Raw genomic sequence first — 27,895 nt, forward strand, 5'->3', positions numbered from 1 at the left:
AAATGATACAAGAGATTAAAGGAGATGTGTATATATATATATACCTATGTTACATGAGCAGTGTTAGAAAAGAGCTGCCTTTCTCTCTCTCTCTTTCCCTCCCCCTCCTGCTAACAGCCACACACACGTGACTAATTGCACACAAATACAAACATATGTTCCAAACTAATGGTGGTAATTTAGTAGAACTGCAGCAAATTTAATCAAATTTTACATGGTGTTATAAAGATAATACAATAACAAAAGAAAAACTTTTCTATAAACTATCACACAATCCAATTGGTAATGCTGAATAAAAATGGCCATGTTGAATTTCATTGATTTTTCTAGGACAGTTTAATGTATAGTTGGTATTTTTGAAAACATTTAAAAATTTCTCCTGTGAAGACACTTGGAGATAGTGCCAGTAAAAGAGATGGTTATGCCAATAAGCTAAGCAGCCCTGGATTCCTTAGTAGAAGCTATGGGACCAGCATCTTCTATAGCACAGTGAGGGGCAGCAGCTGTAACCATGGCCACCATAACCACAACAGTAGCCACGGCCATAACCACAGCCCAGGCCACTGTAGCCATAGCCCAGGCCACAGTAGCAGTTACCACAGTAGCACATTATATTAGGAATGGAGTGTTCAGTTGAGGACCAGGAAGTAGGTATCTTTTGTGTGAATGTCCCCATCTGTCAAGTTCCTTTTTCTATGCCCTCAGTGGGTGGAGAAAATCACATGCGGTGCAGTGTCACAGATCTTATTCATTCACTTCAGACAACATCATGATTCCCTTAATTATTAGCAAAACAAGGCCCTCATAACTGAGATAATTTGGTTCCTATGTCAGAATTCCATGATCAATTTATGGACCTTTAAAATGAAACTTTTATTCTATTTTCAAGGTTCTGAGTCACTCTGTAGCCTGTTGAATACATGTGATTTGATGACATGGTGTGATGCAAATAATGAAAATCGGTATCCCATTTGTTTTGTTCTGTTTTATTTCCATTCCTCCATAGGAATAAGTTTTTATTTGCTTTTTTCACTTATGTTTGTGCCTTTTCCTTTTATATGTATTACTTCAATCTTTCCTCAAAATAAATGAGCGTTTTACGGACAGAAACTGTGTACACTCCATGCTTCCTTTTGTCATCCCTTATGAATGTGCCAGAGATGTAACCGTAAAACACACCATGGTTAAGTGGGTGCTCCATCCTCAACTCTGTGTCTTCTTTTCCGGGGGTCATGTTTGTGCTCACAGATGCCCTGGCTACAGCAGTGACATATCTCTTAAAAGTATATGGGTAGCATCAGAGGGACCAAAAAGTGACACATTCCTTTTTTGTTTCCTTAGATTTTAGCTGTTACCTGAAGTATTGGTGGAAATAGAAGTCCTACAGTCATGGAAAGACTTTTGTGGTGTTGTTCGGTTTAAAATAGTTAATGAAATTCACTAAATTATAATTCATATACAACAAATTAGACCTATTTTCAGAGTACAGGTCAATAAGTTTGACAGTCAGAGAGATCAATATAAATTATGTATCATCACTCCAAATATAGCTATTGGGAGCTTTCATAAGAGGGAAGAAACTTCTCCTCTGATGTTATAGTTGCTGAACTCAGGTTTCCTCTGATCCCCCAAATACTGCCAGTTATACACTAAACATTTTGAGACAGTGAACACTGAACATAATTATCACTGAACATTGAAACTAGTGATGGGTGCATAGGTACGATGAAAAAATCTTGCTTTTCCCCCATACTTCCAATTAAGATCATTTGAGACTTCAGAGAGAAATTCATATAGCTTTGCCAGCCTCTTTCGCTCATCTGATTGTTACATATTTGTTACGAACCGTGTGCCAATCATTTTAAGACAATATGTTATGTGACATCTAGTATTGTTCTTGTGTCTCCTCTTGTCACTTGCTTTCTCATCTATAGCATGAGATGCTATAAATGACAAAAAGACATTGGAGAAGTTTTTCTTTTGAAATTTGGAAATAAGTCAGCGTTTTTCTTCATCAGGTCACATATATATCTAGTGTTTTATGTATTGCATATTTCTTCAAATAATTAAGCTAGATGTTCAGGTAGCCAAATAATGCTTAGTATCTGTGTTGATCACTCAGAATTTCACGAATAGTATTGAGTTTTTAAATCCAATGATGGCTAAACCACTATTGGGAAAAACATTGTAATTTATTAAAAATCAAATAGAAAAATTTTGAAACATCTTTTGCCTAAGTAATATCTTATTGCATAAGATTCTGTTGTCTCATTGCCATTTCCCAATGTATGGGGATTCTTAAGGAAAAGTGGAATAAATGGACACATTTACTGTTTGGGGATTTCAAAATAAAAATAAAGGAGCTGTCAGATGTGAAGAACAGTGGAATAAGAGGGAGACAGTGACTCAGTGCATTCAACACCGTCCTGGTGAGCTGGTGAACAACAGATCCTTTCCAGTGAATTTTAACATCAAATATCAGGCAGTCAGCAGTCACTCGACAGGGGATTCTATCTATACTCTACAGGTCAGCCAGATGACATGAGGTGTGAGGAGCGAATTACCTCTCTTCTGAGGCACAGTGCTAAGTAATTCAGCCAAATCTTAGGGTGTTGAGAAATAGACAAACCCAGGGGTTGTTATATATAGTGATAGGAAAAAGACTATTTTGCTGGGCAAAAATGTCATTAAAAATGTTCTCATATGAATGTAAATTGGAAGTCTGACCAAATGTAGCACTGGCTGCTGAATCACATAAAAACTGGATTACACATGACCTTAGGTAAAAGGAACTGATGTTCAGATCCTTAAATTTTCAGGGCCATTAAAACTGCAGGAGATATCAAAATCTCTCTATTCCTCTCTCTCTCTCTGTCTCTCACTGCTTCACTCTGATAAATACATACACACATGCACACAAACAGAAAAAGCAAAAATAATAGAGAGAAATTAATATAAGTATAATAAACAAAATTTACAGGAGCATGGTAAATTTATTTTCATACTGCTGTGAAGATACTACCAGAGACTGGGTAATTTATAAAGGAAGTTTAATTGACTCATAGCTCCACATGGCTGGGGAAGCCTCAGGAAACTTACAATCATGGCAGAAGGCAGAGGAGAAGGGAATTCCTTCTTCACAAGGTGGCAAGAAAGAGAGATCGATCGAGACAGTGTGAAGGAGGAACTGTCAAACACTTATAAAACCATCAGATCTTGTGAGAACTCACTCACTAACATGAGAATAGCACGGGGAAAAAACTGCTGCCATAATCCAATCACCTCCCATCAGGTCCCTCCCTTGATACGTGGGGATTATGGGATTACAGTTCTAGATGAGATTTGGGTGGAGACAAAGAGCCAAATCATATCAAGCATACATTTTAATATAAACTTTATTTTCTCATATGAAATATATGAAAAGAACATATAGGCCGGGCACAGTGGCTCACACTTGTAATCCCAGCACTTTGGGAGGCCGAATCGGGCAGATCACCTGAGGTCAGGAGTTTAAGACCAGCCGGACCAACATGGTAAAACCCCATTTCTACTGAAAATACAAAGAAATTAGCCAGGCATGGTAGTGGCAGGCACCTGTAATCTCAGCTACTCAGGAGGATGAGGCAGGAGAATTGTTTGAATCCAGGAGGCAGAGGTTGCAGTGAGCCTAGATCGTGCCACTGCACTCCAGCCTGGGCGACAAGACAAGAGAGACACTCTGTCTAAAAAAAAAAAAAAAAAAAAGAAAAAAGAAAAAGAAAAGAATGTATATGAAGAGGAATAATGTCAATCCAAAATAAAGAGTATAACTTTTCTGTAAATTATAAGACATCCCATTGATTTCAGTTAATCAAAATATAGCATGCTGAATTTGAATTACATTTTTTTTAGTAGTTAGAGATGAAATTAGTATTTCCAATGTGGGTATGGAGGAGGAGTCAGGAAGCACAAAAGGAAGAGTCCAGCAGGTTGAGTTGCTCAAGGGAAACCCTGACAGAGTCTGTACGGCCAGAATATCACACTGCTAGAACCAGCCCCGAACCAGGGACAAGGCATCAGAGAGTTGCCATTTCAGCTCGTGGTGTCCGAAATGGAAAGTTCAGTAAAGAGAAGGGACTCTGTTTCTTCAGACTGAATGTCACCAATCACGCAGTTCAGGGACTTTTCAATCTTCTGTTGTTGGTTGCGCAAACCATGAATAGTGCTGACCTTATCATTCAGACTAATCACTCAAAATATTAGCAGCTAACTTACATTTGAATTTAAGTATCCTTGTAGGTAATGTATTAATGTATTTTTCACTTGTTTTAACAAATAATTACAACTTATTCTTTTTAAGGGTTTTTTAGTGTAGCCCAATCTTATTGTATTGTGTTAGCCCAAAAAAGTTATCTTTTTCCACCAAAAAAGTTACCATTATCTACATAACATAGAAGTTGTTGATGGAAAAGTTGTAAGAGTTGGTTGATGGAAAAGAGCTGCCCAAGCCTGAATTCTCCATGTCTCCTGCAAGCAGATTCCGTAAGGTAGTGCCTTTATATACAACGTCGTCATTTGGACAATGAGACTCTGGACATGGATATAGGTATATGTGTGCACAGTTTCCATTTATCTTATGCTCCCAATTGAGTTAACGTAATTCATTAAAATAACATAGTTTTTTTATGTTCCATCATCTAAGCAAATGACATTTCATCGTTTAAGTGATATTTATTGAGGGCCTACTATGTGCCAGTCACTTTTAAGACAATGGAATATATTACTTCTATTATTGTGATAACATATCCTAATAGGATGTTTTCTCATTGAAAGCATCATGTGCTATAAGATGTAGCAATGCTGCAAATTTTCACTTGAAAATATTGAAGTATCCCAAAAGAGGTATATTCAGTTGAATTATTTTAATTGAATATATCCAAAGTTGGAATGATGAACAGATACCTCTGAAATATTTACATCAGTACAATAGGGCTCTAAATCCCCATAGCAAATGAAAGTATAACACATGGTTGGAATCTGCCAATAAAGTAGTTATTTCATCTGAGGTATTTGAGTCAACAAACACTAAGATAATAGGTTCATAAATAAAAGATAAGTTGCACACAATATAGTAAATTCACTCAGACCTATTCAAACGCTGACACTAAAACCAAGAAGAGTGGGAATAAAACACAAGCTATATTTATAGAGAAACAGAAATATGCATGAAGTTGGACTAGTCTAAACATCGTTGTCATCTTGGGATGCTCCGAAGATGGTGTTCTTTCTTTTTCTCGTATTTTCTTCTTTCCCATTCCATTTGCCAACACACCAAAATGCAAACACTCACATGCACAATAAACATAATTAAAATGCAACAAGTCAATATATTTTCAATTAGATGTTTATTAAAAGAAATTTTTATATCTTCTCACATAAGTTGATCAAAAATCAACAATTTAATGACAGTACAATAGCAAAACAAAGCTTTTAAAAAAATCTGTGAAACATGTCAAATGATTTCAATAACTCTAGATGAGTCTTGCAGAATCTGACCTATTTTTTTCTTCCAGATACTTAAGGATGCTGTTGACATTTTACAATAGAAAAATGGATTACTCATATGAAGAATTATAAAGGCAGATTTAGGAAGTCCATGTGGAAGAGACCACTAGTGAGTTGCCAGATATTTCTCAGTAGAAGCCACAGGACCTGTATCTTCCATAACAAGATGGGTGGCAGCAGCCATATCCATAGCCGCCATAGCCACGGCCATAGCCACAGCCCAGGCCTCCATAGCCACGGCCATAACCACAGCCACAGTCATAGCTACAGCCCAGGCCTCCATAGCCATAACCCAGACCGCCATAGTAGCTGACGTAGTAGCACATGGTTTCAGGAGTGGAGGATTTGGTTGAGCAGCAAGGAATCAGTTTCTTTAGTTTGAATATCCCTATATGCCCAGGTCAGTCCTTTTATATACACCCACAGTGGTGGGTGGGACCCATCACAGGACCTGTAGATTGCATATTTTCTATTAATTTGTATTAGTATACTTCCTGAATATTTGTTTTATTAAACAATGTGAGGCCTTTATAAACAAGATGACTTTGCTATTGTGTCAGCCTTCTCATGATCAAATCATATGCCTTTAATGTGTTTTTCTTATTCTTATTTTAAAGCCCTTACTCACACTTTGTTTAGCTTAAAATATTTGACAACTTTGTGTCGAATTTAATCATTGAGTGGGTTGTAAAAGGTTGATTTTTAAAATTCTATCATTACTTGTGCATACATTATGTGGGAATCTTCTCCAAAGAAAAATAACTTCCATTAACAATAGAGTTTATTTAGCAGAGTCAGCTAAGTTTTTTCTTGTTCATTATTTACTTTCATAAGTAAATTTTATTCAGACGTAAAAGTATATAGAATTGTAATTTAAAGCTTTATAAACACATCCCTGGATTTTAATAACCATCATATTCTGTCATCAGTTCCTTCTCTCCCTGTATATTTTTTATAGTTACTATTAGTTCTGCTGAATATTTTAAAACAAATCCCAGGCAAGACAACATTTTTCTAATAAGTACTTCAGTGTACATCTCTATCACAACAGAAGTCTAAAAAAATATACAGAGAGAGCCACAATACCATTATCACACCAATGACATTATAAAATTGTTTGGCTTCCTCTAATAGTTAATTTGTGATCAATTTTCCTTGATTGCTTCCCAAACATATTTTTTCATAGTCATGTTTTTTTTTTTACATTAAGACACACATTCGTTACACTTAGGCATGTCTTTAACTCTTTTTAGAGATGTGATGGTTCTTTTTTATTCCTTTTTAATACATTTTATTGTTTTGAGGAAACTTTATTATTGTCCTTTAGAATTCTTGCATTTTAGATGTGGCTGATTTCTTTCTTGTTTTCCCTTTTCATATCTTCCTCTATCCCTCATACCGTTGGCAGGTAGATGACAAAGGTTGATGTGATTCTGGATATTTTTACTATTTGTTGACAAGAGTGATATTTTATAGTTGCTCTGTGTACATTTTATTACATCATATTAGGACGTACATGGTGTCTGGGTGGCCCATTGCTTCACATTTAGTAATGCTGGGATTGCGAATTGGGTTCATTTTACAATCTCCCTCATAAACTTTTTAGCTGCAGTTTTTTACTTTCAGTAATAGTTACCTAGACCCATTAATTGCCAGAAGTTCAACATGCTGATTTTATAATTCTATCATTACTTCTACATATAGAAGATAGAAACCTATAAAGAGGAAAAACATTCTCATCAATAAGTTTATCCAGGAGAGGAAAATAGTTGATTTTTTTTCATTTATCAATTTCCAGAATGAGTGTATAATTTAGCAGTTGTGAAAATAATATGCTTCAGCATTCTTATGCACTCATAGACTTTTTTTCTTTCTTTTTCTTCTTTTTTTTCTTTCTTTTTTTTTTTTTAGACAGAGTCTCTCTCTCGCCCAGGCTGGAGTGCATGGACTGCAGTGATGCAATGTGGGCTCACTGCAACCTCCACCTCCCATGTGTTCTCATGCCTCAGCCTCCCAAGTGGCTGGGATTACAGATGTGCGCCACCACACCCAGCTAATTTTTGTATTTTTAGTACAGACGGGGTTTCACCATGTTGGCTAGGCTGGTCTTGAACTCCTGACCTCAGGTGATCTACCTGCCTTGGCCTCCCAAAGTGCTGGGATTACAGGCGTGAGCTACCACTCCCAGCCTCATAGACGTTTTAATAACATCACCCTAAATATTTAAGTGCACAGTGCATTATTGTAAACTGTAGTCACTACGTCATATCTAAGAAATCATTACGAAGTCCGATATCAGCAATCTTTACCCCTATGTTTTCTTCTAATACTTTTACAGTTTGAGGCTTTGTATTTAAGTCTTTAATTCATGTCAGGTTGAGTTTTTTGTTGGATGTTTGATAAGGGTCCAATTTCATTCTTTTGCATATGAATATCCAGTTTCCCCAGCATCATTTGTTGAAGAGACTACACTTTCCCTAGTGTGTATAATGATTATCTTTACCAAGATCAAATAACTGCATATATGTGGGTTTATTTCTGGGCTCTCTGTACTGCTCCATTGGTCGATAAGTCTTTCTTTATGACAATAGCATAGTGTTTTAATTAACTGACATGTATCCATCAATTGTAGTTATTTCTCTTTTTGATGTCAAGTTGTCCTATCATGGGCTAGTAGAAACCTTTCTAATTCGGTCTAAGTATTTTTTGACAAGATTTTAGTAGTATCTTCTATAAATTATTTGATGCTTATATGAGAAGGTTTTCCAGACTTATCTTTTATCTTTCCTGTACTTGATTAGGAAAAGGTCTTTTTTTTTTTTTTTTTCTTTAAAGAACCACTGATATTTGGAGAAGACTGCCTGGACACTATTACTTATATACTGTTTCAGTGAAGAGAGCCAAAAACCTCTCTGTTTTTTAAAAACAGATAAAAAATAATGAGTTCAAACTAAAAATTTCAATTCAAATAAAAATTATAGAGCATTGGTTTAAGCTTTTTGGTTTTTTAAATGGACAAACTTTTTTTAAAGCTTCTATTTACATCAAGTTTGCTAACTTCCCTTTGATCAAAACAAGTCACATATATCACAGAGTCCATAGTAGAGGAATAAAATGGCTGTCACACCTAAGTTGGGAGAACTGAGAATGGGGCCGTCAATTTAATTGTGTATGTATGTGCAATGTCACTGCGGTATATTTAACATTATAAATTATGAATATAATTACCAATATAATATGTAAGATGATTTATTAATAATATATATTGACGGCAAAAGTGGATACTTATGGAAGCTAGGTCTCTTTGAACGTACTATCACAACTTCACTGTGTAAGTATAATATATCTTATTCAGAATTGTTTCCTTTGTATTTAGACAATAGATGATGGCATACGTGATTATGTGCAAGGAAATAAACTTGAAATTCAGGGATCTCACTGAAGGGTTCTGTGTTCTTCCAACTCCAGACGTAATTGTTAATCAGAAATTGCAGCAACCATAGCCTAAAATGGCTACGGAAACAGGATCTCACCAGTAAGGAGAAAGGTGTGGGTCTACCTAGCAGCAAAGAAACAGTCCAACTCCAGTGCTGGCTGAGAGTGAGGAATATGTAAAATGGTGAGATGGTCCCTCATTGCTCATAGAATCACATGCTTGATAAATTACCCTTGCATTAACCCTCACTCTTACAGGAAAAAAAAAAAAAACCCAGATACTGTTTTGCCAGTACTCACTGTTGTCTGTCTGTTTGAATTCCTTTCCAAAAGATCTGAAACCTCTCGCTTCTTGCTCCTGCCATGATTAATTTGTGTACTTTCTGTACTCAGAATTGTTCCTTATGAGTCTTCATCTTTTCATTGTGTGTGTGTGTGGTTTTTTTTTTTTTTTTTTTTTTTTTTGAGACAGAGTCTTGCTCTGTCGCCCAGGCTGGAGTGCAGTGGTGTGATCCTGGCTCACAGCATCCTCTGCCTCCCTGGTTCAAGCAATTCTCCAGCCTCAACTTCCCATTCATTGTGTCTTTTTAAGATCCAGAGAGCCTTGGCTCTCATAGTTCCTTCTGAACTCCCTTCATCTCGTCGCACTAGCCTACGACCTGTTTTGGCTGGTATTCTCAGATCTGCTCCTTGGGTCCTCCACTTGAGGTGGTATATGTGTGGAAGGACTTTCTAAGCCTACCTTGACTGGAATCCAGGACCCTCCTTTGGCCTCACAGTTGTTCTACCAGTTCTGAGGAAAGGTATTTCCCACATGGTCCTGATCCAAGGCAAAGTAGCCAAAAGTTCCAGGGGATGGGTCTTCATCCTACTCGGCCGTCACCTGCCTGTGGGAGTCAGAAGTACCTTACGAAGACAGAAAACAGTGTCCCACTCATGAAAACTCTAGGCTATATTAGAAAACTATAATGTGTAGTGTATTTCAGATGAATAAATTTAACATTTGAGATGTTCCTTACTAGCACCATCCAAACGCAGGTCTTGAAAGCAGGGATATTCATGGAGAAAGTGATTAATACAATGGTGTATATGGAGATAGAGAATAGAGTGATAGTTACCATAGGCTTGGAAGGAGAATGGGAGACAGCAGGGAGGATAAATAAGGGGTTGGTTAATGGGTACAAAAATACAGTTAGATAGAAGGAATAACGTATAGTATTTGATAGCACAATAGGGCGATCATAGGAAACAGCAACTTATTGTATACTTCAAAGTAATGAGAAGAGTGAAATTGAAATATTACTAACACAAACTATAAATGTTTACGGTGAGAGATATCTCAATTACCCTGATGTAATCTTTACACATTGTATGCTTGAATCAAAATAACACATGTATCCCATAAATATGTACAACTATTATCTATCTGTAAAGATTAAAAATTTTATAAATCCTAGTGGGATCATATTCCATACTCTCTCAGGAACTTGATTACTCAGAACAAGAATTGTGTTTACTCTTAGTCAATGAGAGTAGCTTTAAGAGATTTGAAAGATATAAGTTACCAAACCTACATCATTGCTGTGGCGAAAACAGATGATATTCATGGCTTTTCATGGATGTAAGGTTTTGCAGCATCCTCTGAACATTTCCTTATGAATCACTAGCCTTGGAAAGAGAGAAGTCCACCTATTGAAAATTATGCTTTCTGACTGGGCGCAGTGGCTCACACCTGAAATTCCAACACTTTGGGAGGCTAAGGCTGGCAGATCACCTGAAGTCAGGAGTTTGAGACCAGTCTAGCCAACACAGAGAAGCCCTGTCTCTACTAAAAATACAAAAAATTAGCCAGACATGGTGGTGCGTGCCTGTAATCTCAGCTACTCGGGAGGCTGAGGGAGGAGAATCGCTTGAGCCCAGGAGTGGAGGTTGCAGTGAGCCAATATCATGCCACTAAACTCCAGCCTGGGTGACAGAAAGAGACTCCATCTTAAAAGGAAAAAAAAAAAAAAATGCTTTCCCCTGGTTCCTGCAATTTCTTGATTTGAAGCCTAGCAAAGAGTGCATGATATAATAGGGTCTTCTCTCGTCTTTGCTTCTCCTACACTTCCAATGACTATGAAGTATTATTTTCTGCTTGCAATATGTCGAATTCATTTAGTTTTTCTGATTAAACTGCTGTTTATTGCAGATATGTGTGTGTGTGTGTGTGTGTATATATATATATATATATATATACACACACCCCATATTTTTCAATGTAGGTATGTTTATATGTAATGTGTAAATAAACAAATGCTTTTTTATTCAATGCTAGTTATATGTTTGTTGTACCTAATGATTTTTTAATCAAAGTAGACATAAAAATAAATTTGTTATTTTTTGTTTTCTCCTTATTCTTAGTCATAGGAGGTTTCTCAGAGCACATTGTTTTACCATGCTGCTGAACCATATGTCTCTCAAACTACTCTGCCCATCTAACAAATTATATAAAAAGATTAATGATAGTCTGTCATATTGTAGGTTACTTACTAAAATAATGTAAATTCTTCATTCTTCCTTGTATCTAAGCACCTTGCCATGTGATTTAACAGCTTCCCCTAACAAGGACTGCAGCCTGTTTCTACTGCTTAAATCCCTGCTGGTCTTGAGATTTGTTTTGGCCAATAAAATACTTTGGAAGTGCCAGCTTCTAGAATAGACCTCGGGAGATCTTAAGCTTTTCTCCTCACTATTTTGGAATCCTTCCACAGCTTCCATGAGAACAACTCTTGCTAAACCTCCTAGAGAATAACAGACCACATGATAGGAAACAGACACCTAAGCCTCCAGCCAGGAAAACCTCAAACATATGAGGGATTCTCCTAGCTTAGAGCACTGGCTACTTAATCTGTGACTAACAGGAGAGATATGAGTGGAGTCGTCCATGAACAGAAAACTTCCCAGCTGACGAGTAGACTTATGACAAGCAGTAGAGTTGACATAAGTTTATTGTTTGTGCTGATATTCAGCAAGTCATGATAATCTTCTTTGAGCTTGACCTTCTTCATCTCTTCTCTGCTACATCAACCCCTTCCACCTTTTTTTCCCCTTGAGAGATTATCCTCATTTTTACATGATTAATTATTTACTACTAAAAGGCAAAAGATATCACGTGGCTTCATGAGACTATCAACAGAAAGCCAATACTTACAATTGGATATTACCAGATTCACTGGACTTTTCCTTCCAATAAGACTTCCTTTAAAACTATCCTTCCATTAAAACTATCCTTCCAATAGTTTTAATGTTCCGTTTTATGACTACTTTTAAAACACCAAATATTTTCTTCATGGTTTCAAATTTATCTTCTGAATCTGTTACCAGAAACTGGAAATGATGAGATTTCATTTTATTTACAAAATTGCATTTTCATGAAACCTACTGAAGCAATTCTTTAAAGGCAAATTGTACAGAAACATGTGAGCAATTGGATGAAAAGTCACACATTGAAAGTAATTTGTTTTATTTTGTTAGGCAGTCTTAAGTGTACAATCCAATTTTTTCATCAGAAACATCAGAGGGTTTCGTGTAGAGTATTTGTTTTCCACGTATTCATGGCCCTAGTAATACAAGTTGAAGGACGATGGGGTACAAACTCCTCCTCACTTTCCACTTCTAGTGAATTTATCTTTCCCTCTGAGCTTACCCTGGGAAAGATTTGAATAGTACCATTTGGACAGAATAAAATAATTTGGGCACTGGGGCTCTGGAACGAGATAAATGTGTGAACATCTTAATAGTCATGTTTTCGCACGTGTTTTTAATTTTAAAAGTATGGAAATCATATAAAACCTTAACAAAAGTTTATAAACTTTATCAATTAATTAATTTATTTTTCATTCATTTATTAAAAAAAATAAAAAAACAAAAACCCTAAAATCCTTACTGTGGCTGGGGGCTGTCCTCAGTACTGAACCATGTGAATTCTGTCCATGGCATTGTGCCCTGACTAGTGTTTAATTTCTCTCTTATAAGATAGCCTAGGATATGTGTAGAATGCCATTTGAGAAAATTGCTTTATCCCAGAAGGAAAGATAGATTAAAATAATTTATAAGCTGAGAAAAAGGGGCATGATTTCTAATACTTTAGGGCAAATCACAAATGACCTTAATACCATAACTTTGTTTAAGAAATTCATATAAATTTGCAACTTTGAAAGAGTTGCTTGGACACACATATTGTTTTTAAAGAATAATGTCTGCAACATAAGACATATTGATATTTCAAAGTTGCTGTACCTCTATCAATCATTTGAGCAAAAGCTTATAATTTCAAATAAAGGTCACAATAATATATAATGTTAAATCAAAAGGAAGCCTAAAGGGAATGATGTAGAATTAATATAACTCTGATATTTTTTCTTTAAGTAGAGTCTGAGGGAAAGCTGTATTCAATATAAAAGTAAGTTTGTATGTATATCTTCAAAACAGAAATTGGAAACATAAAACTCAAAACCGCTGTTCCCAGAAAGCAGTGATCTAATTTTGTATGGTTGATGTGCTGATACGGAAAAGGGTGATACTTTCCAGAGATTCTCAAAGACAAAAATGATGTTCAGACCCACTTTGTGTGTGATAATTAGATATGGGATGTGGCTTAAATATATATGCTAGGAAATAGAAGAGGATCCTTTAGAATAATGTGAAATGAAAATTCCAAATACAGCCACAGTCCTAAATATTCAAATGTGGTGTACAAGAAAGCAGCCAAAGACCAAGGTACATAGAATACAGTGATTAGAAATAGGGGTGCTGTTGTGGGGGTCTATTCATTCGGTAAAAACTTAGCATATAGGCTAATATTTTATGATCAGATAGGCAAGTCTGCAGTAATTGCAGGTTCATCAAAAGCAAGTTTCATTTAGAAATAACTAATTTTAAGCCTTTGAATTTTTAGTTTCTCAGCATGTAAGCAATATTTTTGTCACAATAATACTCTGTCTCTCACACACACATGTGCATGTAACAAATCTAACAAAGTAGTGTTTAAAAAGCAATATTGTAAATGCAGGAGATTTTATTGAAAACTAACACAAAAGTTTTTCTCACCTGAAGGATGTTGAACTAAAATGTATGTGGAGCAATAATTGTAATACAGTATGAAGAGAAAACATTTCTTTTATAAAGTAAGTTATTCCAGATTATTATGTTCAATTTAGATGATGGATGTAGAATCTCTACCCAAAGTAGCCTAAGATGAGATAATCAGTATTTTAAAAAGAGAATAACACAGAATATGGAATCAGGTAACACAGGGAAAGGAGTCCTGGGGTTTCTCTAGAAGTTTCTTAGTAGAATCCATAGCTTGGCTGGGCGTGGTGGCTCATGCCAGCACTTTGGGAAGCCGAGGCAGGCAGATCACGAGGTCAGAAGTTCAAGATCAGCCTGGCCAACATGGTGAAACCTCGTCTCTACTAAAAATACAAAAAAATTAGCTGGGCATGGTGGCACGTTCCTGTAATCCCAGCCACTCGGGAGGCTGAGGCAAGAGAATTGCTTGAACCCAGGAGGTGGAGGTTGCAGTGAGCCGAGATCGTGCCAGTGCACTCCAGCCTGGGTGACAGAGCTAGACTCCATCTTAAAAAAAAAAAAAAAAAAGAAGAAAAGAAACATTGATATATATTTGTTTCTCTAACCAGGTGTTATGTTAACAGAGTGATCCTTCCACAGAGAATGGATAGTCTATGGCAGAACTTTTTGCTTTTCTCTGTCACAGTATGTCAAATTTATTTGCACCAACCTGGGGTTCCTCTTTCAACAGTACAAATAAGAGTCTGGAGAATCCTCCAACCATTCTCCCACTTGGTTCCTGATGTAATTTGGATATTTGTCCCTGTCACAATCTCATGTTGAATTATAATCCCCAATGCTTGAGCTGGGGACTCATGGGAAATATTTGGATCATGAGGGCTGATGCGTCATGACTTGGTGCTGTCTTCATGATAGTGAGTTCTTGCAAAGTCTGGTCATTTAAAAGTGTGCAGCACCTTCCCCTCATTCTCTCTCTCACTTGCTTCCATTCTTGTCACATGATGTGCCTGCTCCCTCTTTGCCTTCCACCATGACTGGAAGCTTCCTGAGGCCTCTCTAGAAGTTGATGCTGCTATGCTTCCTATACCCTGCTGCTCCCGTGCAGCCTTAGGACAATGCTCTCCACATATCTGCTATTCCAACTCCAGCCTTGGCTCAAAGGGGCTCAGGTATAGTTCAGGCTGCTGCTCTGGATGGTGCAAGCTATAAACCTTGGTGGCATCCAATGGTGTTAAGCCTGCTGGTTCACAGAGTGCAAGAGTGGTGGATTCTTGGTAACCTCTGCCTAGATTTCAGAGGATGTATGAAAAAGCCTGGGTGTCCAGGCAGAAGCCTGCTACAGCATGGAGACCCCACAGAGAAACTCTAGTAGGGCAGTGTGGAGGGGAAATATGGGGTTGGAGGCCTCACACAGAGTCCCCACTGGGGCACTGCCTAATAGAGCTGTGAAAAGGCCATCTCCCTCCAGACTGGAGAATGGTAGATTCACCTGTAGATGTTACTCTGTGCCTAGGAAAGCTACAAGAACTCTGCAACAACCTATGAGAGCAGCTACCAGGACTGCACCATGCAAAGCCACAGGGGTGGAGTTGTCTAAGGCCTTGGTAGCCCACCCCTTGGACCAGTGTGCCCTGGATGCAGGATATGGAGTCAAAGGAGATTATTTTGGATTTTTAAGATTTAATCACTACCCTGCTGGGTTTCAAAGTTGCATGCGGCCTGTAGCCCATTTCTTTTGGCCAATTTCTCCCTTTTGAAATGGGAATGTTTACTCAATGCCTATACCCCCATTGTATCTTGGAAGCAGATAACTTTTTAAAAATTTTACATGCTCATAGGCGCAAGGGATTTGCCTTGTCTCAGATGAGACTTTGGAGTTAAGACCTAGAGGGTCTGTTGGGAAGACATAATTATATTTTGCAATGTGAGAAGGATATGAGATTTGGGGGAAGCCAGGGATGGAATGATGTGGTTTGGCTATGTGTTCCCACCCAAATCTCAAATTGAATTGTAATACCCGTTGCTGGAGGTGGGGCCTGGTGGGAGGTGTCTGGATCACAGAGGCAGATTCCTTATGGTTTGGTGCTGTCTTTGTGATAGTATGATAGCGAGTGCTCATGAGAGCTGGTCATTTGAAAGTATCTGGCACCTCTCTGCTCTGCATTTGCTCCTGCTTTTGACACATGATGTGCCTGCTCCCCCTTCACCTTTTGCCAAGATTTTCCTGAGGCACCCCCCAGAAACAGATGCCACTGTGCTTCCTGTACAGCCTGCAGAACCATGAGACGATGAAACCCCTTTTCTTTCAAGTTATGCAGTCTTAGATATTTCTTTGTAGCAATGCAAAAATGGCCTAAAACAGTTCCTAATGTCTACAGTTTTCCTGGTGATCTGGTGTGTTGGGAAAGCTGGTCACTTGCGTACAGTTGTTTGATTCCCACTTAACCCTGTAAAAATGGGTCTGAGCTGATATCGCACCACTGCACTCCAGCCTGGGAAACAGAGAGAGACTCCAACAAAAAAAAACAAAAACAAAAAACAAAAAACAAACAAAAAAAAACCTATGTAATTAGCGCCAGATTTATAATCTTGTGTGGGGATATATTCCCTGTTTCAAGCTCAGTGTGTGCCTAAGATAGTAAGTCAATGGCTCTCAGGCAAGACATGCTCTAGCTTTCAGTATCTCAGGCTCCATGGGTGATGAGGAGGGGTCCTTTTACCATGGCTCCAGAGGGGTGTGCATAGTCTCATTGTCTTGTGTGGCAACCTGGGGACCCACTAGCTATGAGGGATGGGCACATGCTGTTGAGCTGATCTCACCTTGTCTCTTGTGATGTGAGTAAAAGCGTTGCTCCATCCTGTGCTTGATGCTGTTGTGGTTCCCTTGGCAACTCTGATACCAAGATGTGGTGGGTAGAAGTGTTTGGACTTTTATTGCTAGTACTGGCATTGTGATGAGCTTTGCTATCCTCGAGGTAGTGGGAACCCTCCTCTGGTATTGAAAACCTGGCACAGTGTTGTACACACCATGGAGTGAGGTATTTGCATAAAGCAGTTGAAAATGGACACAAGGAACACATAATTACAGAGTTTTGAATTCTGTTCAGAAGGCAACTGGATGAAGCAGGTGCCTAATGCAGAGAGCGAACACTTCTCTCTTTTTTCCTTTTTTTTTTCCAGACACAGTCTCACTCTGTTGCCCAGGTTGGAGTGCAGTGGCACGATGTCGGCTCACTGCAACCTCCGCCTCTCAGATTCAAGCGATTATCCTGCCTTAGCCTCCCAGAGTACGTGGGATTACAGGTGTGGACCACCACGCCCTGCTAAGTTTTGTATTTTTAGTAGAGATGGGGTTGCACCATGTTGGCCAGGCTGGTCTCCAACTCCTGAGCTCAGGTGATCTGCCTGATTCAGCCTCCCAACGTGCTGGGATTACAGGCATCAGCCACTACTCCCAGCCCATAGAACATCTCTCTAGTGAAAGAGCTTAGATTCTGTCTAAGAAGAAGCTATGAGTCAGATTAGGCTTTACAATGAACAGCATTTGAAGTACTTCTCACTGACAGGCTGGATAGCAGATGTAGGAAGCAAAAGAGGTGGATTTGAAAAAAGCGAATAGAAGGGGACACAGTGATGTGTCTAGTTGACTGAAACATAGCTACACAATGATATTCACGTGGAATTGCTTGAAGGATAGCATAGCTAAATATGGCTGAAGTAATACACATATACATCATGTATTAAGCAGTTATTGTATTCCATTTGGAAGAAATGATTTTGATCTGCTTAACAGAATGGTCAAACAGGGATGCACATAATTTGTGCATATAATTCACAGTCATAATATAGATGAGTGAGACACTGGGAATGTCCATATTTCCTCTTATGCAAAAGCTATGCTCTATCCTGAGTACTCCACACAGAGCATAAAGACAGCCAATATTCTCTGAGCAAAATAACGTTACTTGTATCTCAAGACTCATGACAGTTCATTCCTACTTCCACATTCTGCCATAAAAAATAAGAAATTCTAGCAAGACATGAAATTTTCAGCATAATTCATTGTCATTACTTTGTTCAAAATATTTATTAGGCGGCAACCATTCTAGCTGCAGAGCTATGATCCTTTGTCAATGAGAGTGTGTGGAATAATGTGTTTTTTATTATTCATCATTTGATAATGTGTCAGTTAGGCAAGAGACTTTGAGAAAAATCCACTGTATCAGATAAAACACTGGAGGAGGATATTTTTAATCAGTTGTTGATGTGGTAAAATAGGGCTTCTTAAAATGTGGGAGAAAATACATTTCCCACATCATGCCATTAAAAGTTTTAATGAATACTTTTCTTTGAACTATCTGAAGTGCTTGCATCACGTGTGTTGATATTTAAGAATATTGTGTAACTCATACATAGGATGTTGAGAAACATTGCTGGTCACTGATGTTTTATGAATTGGAGATTCCTATTCCTTATTATGTTGGCTTGGAGAAGAAAGCTAGAAAAATTAAGGCCAGGTGCTGTGGCTCATGCCTGTAATCCCAGCACTTTGGGAGGCCAAGGTAGGAGGATCACCTGAGGTCAGGAGTTCAAGACTAGCCTGGCCAACATGGTGAAACCCAGTCTCTACTAAAAACACAAAAAATTAGCCGGCTACTTGGGAGGCTGAGGCAGGAGGATCGCTTGAACCTAGGAGGTGAAGATTGCAGTGAGCCGACATCTCACCACTACACTCCAGCCTGGACAACAAGAGCGAAACTCTGTCTCGGGGGAAAAAAAAAAAAAAAAAAAAGCTAGAATAATTCAGAAAAGCAGTTTTGTTTTCTTTAAATTAGAAATTGGATGAACAAGGTTAATATATCCCAATGTAAGTGAAAGGCAGACCTGAGATACGTGTTGTCCTCTTTTGCTATAGAACTGACAGGAGCAGCAAGAAGTGTGGAAAGCAGAATGGACAATTTCTATCCACCTGAAGGCACGGATCTGAATGATACAACCTAGCTGTGGGAATTTAGAAAGATAGCCCTAGCATATGCTAACAGGAAATGGGACTATTATTGTGTGAAATGACATTTAGCTTGCTTATGTATAGTAATAATGCTACCTGTAGGTACATTTAAAAGTAGCTTTTATACCCACGTTATTATAATGGACTGATGGTTATATTCTTATCTCTTTTGAAACAGTGTCATCTCAGAATAGCATGAAAGGCAGTGCCCAAAAGCAGTTTCTTACAGTTCTATACAAATTAATGTGAAGAAAGTAGAACCATCCTGAACATAAGAAAACAATCCATTAAAATAGAACTTAAACTTTTTTCATATGAAAGATACTGACTGAAAATATAAAAGAAATTTATTGGTAGCACAATATTAAAGATAAAACTTATCTATAATTTTTGACACATTTTTGGCTTTTTTCATGAATTCAGAAGCATGACAGATTTGAACTTTGTGTTCTTCAGGTTCACCAAGATGAGCTCTCAGAGTTTGTATAGCAAATATAATTACTCACGTGAAAAATTATAGAAACAGAATCAGGCAATCAAGGTGGAGGAGTGCAGTAGACTGAACTACTCTGGGTGTTCCTCAGTGGAATCCATGGTGTCATTACCTGGCAGAGTAAGATGGTGGCAGCCATGTCTGCACCTGCCTTACTCAGCCACAGACACAGTGCTTCCCACAGCCATAGCCACAGCCGCAGCCCAGGTCACCAGAAAGATGGCTGTAATAGGACATGGTGTTCAGAAGTGGATGTTTCAGCTGTGGATCAGGAGGGAATTATTATTTTTCTCAATTTGAATGTCACCATCTGCAAATGAAATTTTATACACCTTCAATAGTGTATGAGGCAGTTTGTTTTCATATTTCAGAGAAAGCTGCATAATAAAACTTGACAAAATTTCTTTCAATAAGTGCAGTTATATTTATAAAAAATGTAACTATTTTGTCTGAACTCAATAATAGTATTACATGCCCTTAATTAGAAGATGCTTCCTGTGTCTTGGTGATCTTCTCACTCTTTTTTTGTTATTAAAGTCTAGACTCAGGTTCCTTAAAATGTTAACAATATGCAAGCCCTTTGATCCAATTTTTTTTATTTACTTGTAATGATTTCTACTGGCTAGTCAAATATGCAGTCAGAAACTGGAAGTATATTTATTTGAGTGAGGAAGTGATACAAGTGGAAAGTTATCTGAAGTAAAATATCTTGTAAATTACACAATTTATTTCCTTCGGGTAAACAACTTTTCATCCCAAATAATATTTTCTATTGATTATTAACAGTGAACTGACCACATTTACAATAAAATGCTAACATAAAGTCACATATGTATTTGTTTTTTATCTGGAGAGTTTTATTTATTTGTCAGCATGACTTTGTTTCTGTGTGAGATCACTGTAAACATTTATTTAGGAATCGAAGTAATGGTGTGAGATCTCCCACATCTCACCTCTCGGGTTCCCATATTTTCACATTTGTTTTGATGTTGTCTTTGGACTTCTCCAGGAAAGTATTTTTGAGACAGTGGAAAATAAATATGTGAAATATGGTAGTGGATCCACATAGCAGCCATCTGGGGGAATAAAAAATATTTGTTGTAAACAAATAAGGACACACATCTAAGGACTAAGATGAGTGCTAAGTACACACATCTAAGTAAACACACATCTTAGTACTAAGCTTGACCTAGAGGACTTCCTGCTCCAACTTTTAGCTTAAACATTTAAATTTAATAGTTTGGTGCTTTTTCTGACAAACTTAAAACCAATAGATGTTGTTATTTTAAAAAAATGAAACATGGAGTGCATCTCTTATTGCCTAAACAAGATCACGCACTAAAACACAGTAACAAGCAAGTGGACATTCATAAATATATATGCACATTTTAAAAGATGCTTATATATTAAAAAGAATTTTATTATGATGTTTTGATATAACTGACCTGAGATGCTCATTATAGTACTATGCTGGTTGCCAATATTGTTTGCCAAACTTGATGGACTCTAGCGGTAATAAAGATGAATAGTTGCTTTGTTATCACTCTTCTCCCCTTCTTTGAATATAATAGTTTTTTTTTTTGTTTTGTTTTTTTGTTTTTTTGTTTTTTTTTTATGCTGGGAATGATCAACTTAGGAAAAAAATCCTCTAAATTTCCCAAGCTTCTTTGAAACCCACTCTAGTCATGTGATGTCTAAATTTCCCAAGCTTCTTTGAAACCCACTCTAGTCATTTGATGTCTAAATTTCCCAAGCTTCTTTGAAACCCACTCTAGTCATGTGATGAAGTTCTGAACAATGCATAAAATTTGAGGTATTATATGATGGCTTTATGGATCCTTCCTTAAGATTCAAGTTGCATGGAGTCTACCATCTTCTTTGTGTATTTCTTGGTCTTATTCCTTAGGACATAAATGCCACCATCTTTGACTATGAAGATGAAGGTCACATCTTATGTATGATGAAGCAATGATTTAGAATGAGTCTGGGTCACTGAGGACTAGAAACCAGCTAGAGATGACTTAGATCCAGACTCTGATTATGTGAGAGAGAAACACATTCTTAAAATGTATACTATATCTATCACTTGCAATAAATTCTACTCCTAACCAATACAACAATATAGAAAAAGGAATGGGAAAATTCTACTAGGAACCAAACTTTAGACAGTGTTTCCCCTTAAAAATTAAATATATCCCTGGGAACGATGGCAGCAAATATAAGAAAAGAAAGCCATGGGCTATATTATTCTCTTTGAAAAGAACCTCATTTATTCTATACACATTAATTGCCTCTAGAAAGTGAATTTTAAGTGGGGTTAGTCACTTGAGTTCTTATATTTGAGGTATTGATGACTTCGTCAACTTTCTTTTAAAATCCTTGTTAGAATATGTATCTATTATTTGAACCATACTTTTTAAAACCAACACACAGAGAGTCAGAGCATAGTGTTATTTCCTAGTTAAGTAACTCCCATATTTGAGGATTTAAACCAAAATATTTCAGGCATGCTACTGCCTCAAGTAACCTACCTTCAAGAAATAATGGTGGATAGGATTAGTTTCTTTGGAGTAATTATTTTCAAACTCTTCGATCATAAAAAAAAATTTACTGAGGATCTTGAAAAGCCTTTGTTTATGTGTTATGTTTACTGATATTCACCTTCTTTTAAAATTAAAATTGATGATTTTAAAATATGAGTTAATTCATTTCAAAATAAGTAATAATTTCATATTTTTAGAAACATATTTTTTAAACCAAAAACTTCTTAGGAGTGGTAGAATGTTTTCCATGTTTTGTCAATCTCTTTAATGTCTGGCTTAATGGAAGACAGCTTCTTATATCTGATTTTGCATTTAGTCTGTTGTGATAACATGCATATAGCTGGAAAATTCCACTGTTCATTCATGAATGTATGGCAGTAAAAATGAAAAATATATTATGAAAATAATTTTGCCCTTATTGAGACCTCAAAAGGGTCTTTGGTTCCCACACGTGTCCCTAGACCACACCTTGAGAAACTTTGGTCAAGAGCAGTGATCTTCAAACTGTGAGATGAGAAAACCATACTGTAAATATTTTAAACCTGCATTTCCAATTTCAATTCAACCATTTATTTAAAAGTTCTATACCTGTGTTAATTACTAATAATCATTAACAATAACACATATACAATATTTATAATGGTAAATATATTATTTTTGGTGTTTTTTGATATTTTAGAAAATTTTGGTTTAAGAACTGGCAATGCATAGGTTTGGAGTTCTGGTTTAAAATTCATTTTATTCTAATTACTGGAAAAGATATATTGTTTGCTGTATTCATTAAATCATGATACAAACTTTTAATCTCATTGTCTAGTTATGTAATTTGTTTTTTAAATTTCCCTAATAAATATAGTTTCCTTAATGTCAATAGTTTATTTTTACAGATTAACTGAGAAGTTTGATTTTCATACAATGTGGTCAAAACTCACTGAAACTCTTTCATTTGGAAAAATGTAAAACCCAATTAGAATATTCTGTTACCAGGTACAAATAGTACACAAATACCAGAGTTTTATAAAGTATACAACTAGATACACTTTAGTAATGTTACAACAGAAACAATCTTGAATATTCATGAAAAAATGCTCTCTCCCAATATAGCGGCATGCCTTGAATACTTTAGGAGCTGTTGCATGAATGCAATGAAATATGAAATGAACTTCATTATCAAAATCTCCTATCATAAACAGATTTCCTATAAAGACATCCGGGTTCCCAGATATGGCACAGCACTTCCTGTATACCATTCCACGCTGGATATAAGATCTATATCAACAACATCAGGCAACCGAGAGGCTTCATAGTAATGAAGCTACCAGAAGGCAGACAACTTGGAAAACTAATGGAAGCCACAACTTAAAATGCATGTGTGTTTCTGTGTGCTCTGGAGAAACAAGGACAGACAGACAGCAGCATGCAGCCACCAGACTTAGGTGTGTAGCTTGTCAAGCTAGAAGTAGAATTTGAAAGGAAAGCAATCAACTATGTCCCTATGGAAACTCAGTTTTAAACAGTATGAGATATATAGAGAGGGACAAAAAATAGGAAAATGAAATAAGATGTAGTGTCAACCCCTTGGGATAGTAATTATGCATAGGTTTCCATCTTACCATCATCCACATGCAAAGTTGACAATGCACATAATAAATGTGAAAACACACTATATTTGCAAACAGACTAAATTTATTTAAAGGACTTAATCAAAGGGAAAATTTAATTGCATTTTAAAACATGTTCTTTATTATCCTGCACAACAGAACCAGAGAAAGATAACATCTGTAGTTCTTTGATAATAGCCTAGATTTAGGTTTCTGCTAATTTGAAGACACAGGATCAGATGAACAAGAGCAGCCTGAGAATCCAAATTTCACAAGCAGACAAATCTGGTGAGCTCTAGAATTGTTCAGTAGAAACCATATGACCAGTATCTTCCATAACAAGATGGGTGGCAGCAGCCATTTCCATAGCCTCCATAGCCACGATAGCCACAGCCATAGCCACAGCCATAGCCACAGCCATAGCCACAGCCAAGCCCACCATACCCATAGCCACCATAGTAGTTAGTATAGTCAATCATGGTGTCAGAAATGGATGGTTCAGGTGTAGAAGAGGATGTTCTTGAATTTGAACATCTCCATCTTCACAGATCTTTTATACTTCCTCAGTAGTAGGTGTGGCAAAACAGGCAATGATGCTCTTATTATGAATTATTTTGGGTTGACCACTAACACCGCCAAGGCAACACTCTCATAAATATCTTATTTCACTAGGCATAGTGAAGCCTTCGTAGCTAAGATTCCTCTATTGTTGTGTCAAGATTTTCACTATCAAAGAATGTGATTTGAATGATAGATTTTTTTTTAACCTGGTTTTAAAATCCTTTTATCCTGAGAGCACATACTAAAATTTCATGATGAAAGTCTATGAAATAGTAGAAACTATGCAAATCTCATCTGATTCAAATTGGTTTTGGTTTGTTAATTCCCTCATATTCATCTACCAATTGCAGTTGAAGAAGTCTGTCTGCATGGCTTTGGGGGGATAGATGTGCCTCAGGGGCAAGTCTTTCGAATATGAGATCTGTAATATTGCCCAATATTTCTTCAGAGATAGAACAGTTTATCTCACTTTAAATACACAATTCGGGTAACATTTTTACAAGATACAACTTTACAAATGTACAAATACACTTCATTTTACAAATTCTATCTCGATTCATTATTTCCACTAAATGGCAAAACATTTATTCTTGTCCCTTCCAGGTACACTCAACAAAATTCAACCACTTTCTGGTTGTCAGTATTAAAATACAACTGCAATAAAGACATTACCACTCCTCATTCTCTGCCCGAGATGCACATCGATGTGCAGAGGTATGCTATTTGTTTTGAGGAGTACCATACCTGTTCTGCACTGACACCTGTGAATGGCATAACACATATTGCCATTTTCCATTGCCATAAAAATAAAACTCTGTTCAATCCATTACCTGGCATGAAGTGTTACATCCTTGGGGCTCTACAGCCAGAATAGTCTTTGGTTGTAGTAAGGAAATCAGTGAGTCTCCACTCAGATCCACCTGGGTGAGAACCAGTCATTGTAAATCCACCTGCTTGTGCTATGTTTGTTGGGGAACTCGGTAGGACTTGCCCCTTCTCAGTAAAACCAGGATGTGACTTTCTCTATTTTTAGATGTACATCCTCAGTGCAGAGCTTCTCTTCCCTTCAGCTTCAAGGACATAATGCCCCTAAATGAGAACTTAAGCATGCTTGAGTTCTCTTATTCAGCTGATCAACTCTCTACTGAAGCTTCTATCCAGAAAAACAGGGATGGGATGAAATAAGTAAAGACAGCAAAATTTATTCTAGTATTCTGGTTCCTACTATGAACCAAACACTATTCTAAGTGTCTGATATGTATCAAAAGATTTGATTCTCAAAATTTCCTTGTGGGGTTGGTATCATTATTATAATCTCATTTGCAGATGGGGCAGCTGAAGCATGTAGTTAACAGTGGTCAGACAGCTATGGATAGTAGAGACAAAATTTGAGCCTGGAAAGCTTATTGCAGATATCTTACTCTTATTTACTATATTCAACTCACTTTTATAAAGTCATCTTACTAAGAATGTAAGTCTAGAGGGCTACTTGACTTAATCATTCAGTTTAGCTCAGATTTTCACTGCTTTGAAAAAAAGATTAGGCTATAGTAACACATTCCTCATAGTCTCATATTTTGCCAAAGACTTCTTGTTCGATGGTGGAAATATACTAGTTTGCATGAAAAGAGACTTCTGCCAGTGTTATTGTCTTAAATATGAAAATACCTATACTCACGTTTGAGCCAGAACAAATACGACAAATGTCTTCAAATTTCAGGAAAATTTTTACAAAAATACAATTTTATAAATACAATGAAATCCCATTGATTACAAATCTGCAACTACGGGAAGAACTGTTGTTTTAAAACAGACTCACAAAAGAAAATAGTGATGTGAGAAAAAAAAGTATAGTTTTCTCATGCCTGGTATTTCAGAATTTCAAACTATTGGCTTTGTGTCGACAGTCTCCGGAAGCTGAGTGACGCTTTTTGGCTTTTAATAGAAAACCATCTCTCATGTGAAAATGAGAAGAATTCCTAAAGGAAAACAATGGGTTTGGAGCAGCAGGAAAGAGATGGAGAAACTCAAGCTCAAGGGAGATTACCATGACCTGTTGAATGTCAACCAAAATAAGGCAAAATTATTGGTTGTTTAGAACAGGTCAGTTTGTTTACTAAAATGCTATTTCTTGCCATAAAGGCTAGTTGGAAAATGGTAATTTGAATGTCTGGTGTGAGTAGAGTTTTAAAGATCAGACAGTTGATGCTCATTAAAGATATGCACAAATGTTTCAGATGTGGCTAAACAATAGAAAATGTTCTAAATGCCACAAGGCCACGAATGAAAACCAAAAGTCAACAAATTACTCATGCTGGTCCTTCAAATTAGCCAATGGCATGACTTGTGTGTGGTTCCCACCCACGATGAGGCATATAAAAGGCCCTCTGCAGGGGAAGTGTTCATACTGAAGTCACCTACACTTCCTCCTACCCAAGGACAACTTCCACAACCAACACCATGTGTGGCAGCTACTATGGAAACTACTATGGCGGCCGCGGCTATGGGTGCTGTGGCTATGGAGGCCTTGGCTGTGGCTATGGAGGCCTGAGCTGTGGTTATGGCTCCTGCTGTGGCTATGGAGGCCTGGGCTGTGGCTATGGCTCCTGCTGTGGCTGTGGCTTCCGCAGACTGGGCTGTGGCTATGGCTATGGCTCCCGTTCCCTCTGTGGCTGTGGCTATGGATGCGGCTCTGGCTCTGGCTACTATTACTGAGGATGCCATGGGAGACTCTCACCCTCTATCCTGTGATATTGAGATGCACGAATTCTGAAGCCCATATGTTCTGAGATTTTCCCTTAAGTGATGATATCCTGCAAGAGAAGTCTAAAATGGTCTGTTGTTGAGCTACCATCTAACCTACAAATATCTTGAATTTTCATCATGAAATGGGATAAGGTGAAATTCACCAGTCAGTTCTCCTTTCATCAGAATGATGGTGTCACGGCACCTGCCTTGATGACTTTTATGCTGGAGCTTTATTCTCTGTTCACCTAATAAACACTTTTAATCCAGAAGGGAAACCTGGTGTTTATGTCAATCATTTAATATTTTAAATTTCTTACCAATAGTTTTTGTTTCGGTTTGCATGAAAGCTAACAATTAAGTTCTTTGGGAGATATTTTTTCTTACAATTTCTAGAGAGGTTTCTTTACCAATTCAAAGTTCAATTGTTTTAGAAAAGTAACCCTTTTAATAAACTTCAGTTTCGTCCTTTGCTTCTAGGGGAAGAATATATGTTGTGCTGGGTAACTGTCAACACTAAATTAAGTACATATCATTTATATGTTGGGTTATGCATTGCCTGCTGTCTGTCACATAACAAAGAAAAAAATTAATTTTCCCAAGCCTTCTTGTAAATATCTCTTAAAATAAATGAATGCTTGTTACTATATCCTTCACTTTGAATCTTCCATTTTAAAGAAACTATTTTTTAATGAGACATAACTGAAGGAATAGTTTTACAACCTAGTATACTCTAAGCTAGTAATAGGTTATAAAGCTATTTGGCCTCCATGGTGGGCCATAATAATTAAATAAAAATACTATTTCAGGTATAAACCGAGAAGCTTCAAAGTCTCACAAGGCTGCAATTCAGGATGTTAGATGGGGCTTTGGTTGTACCCAGGGCTTAGCT

General features: G+C 37.1%; 4 protein-coding genes across 4 annotated transcripts; 1 reads left to right on the forward strand and 3 right to left on the reverse strand.

The window, feature by feature from the left end:
- Positions 1 to 5,515: 5,515 nt before the first annotated feature.
- On the reverse strand, positions 5,516 to 5,928 carry KRTAP20-2 (keratin associated protein 20-2). The gene has a single exon (XM_073012174.1). The coding sequence runs from the start codon at positions 5,868 to 5,870 to the stop codon at positions 5,673 to 5,675; it is 198 nt and encodes a 65-aa protein (XP_072868275.1). The 5' UTR covers positions 5,871 to 5,928; the 3' UTR covers positions 5,516 to 5,672.
- A 13,733-nt stretch (positions 5,929 to 19,661) lies between these two features.
- Positions 19,662 to 19,790, reverse strand: KRTAP20-4 (keratin associated protein 20-4). The gene is given in 3 exon segments (XM_037990588.2): positions 19,662 to 19,681; positions 19,684 to 19,748; positions 19,750 to 19,790. Coding segments are annotated over 3 exon segments (126 nt in total).
- A 4,138-nt stretch (positions 19,791 to 23,928) lies between these two features.
- Positions 23,929 to 24,206, reverse strand: KRTAP20-1 (keratin associated protein 20-1). The gene has a single exon (XM_073012177.1). It carries the CDS (start codon positions 24,174 to 24,176, stop codon positions 24,003 to 24,005), a length of 174 nt encoding a protein of 57 aa, XP_072868278.1. The 5' UTR covers positions 24,177 to 24,206; the 3' UTR covers positions 23,929 to 24,002.
- A 2,486-nt stretch (positions 24,207 to 26,692) lies between these two features.
- LOC119621498 (keratin-associated protein 6-1) lies at positions 26,693 to 27,231 on the forward strand. The gene is made up of 2 exons (XM_037990875.2): positions 26,693 to 26,803; positions 26,843 to 27,231. The coding sequence occupies exons 1-2, from the start codon at positions 26,719 to 26,721 to the stop codon at positions 26,971 to 26,973; spliced, it is 216 nt and encodes a 71-aa protein (XP_037846803.1). The 5' UTR covers positions 26,693 to 26,718; the 3' UTR covers positions 26,974 to 27,231.
- The last annotated feature ends 664 nt before the right edge of the window (positions 27,232 to 27,895 follow it).

Source organism: Chlorocebus sabaeus, chromosome 2, assembly GCF_047675955.1.
Source record: "Chlorocebus sabaeus isolate Y175 chromosome 2, mChlSab1.0.hap1, whole genome shotgun sequence".
NCBI classification, from domain to species: Eukaryota; Metazoa; Chordata; class Mammalia; order Primates; family Cercopithecidae; genus Chlorocebus; species Chlorocebus sabaeus.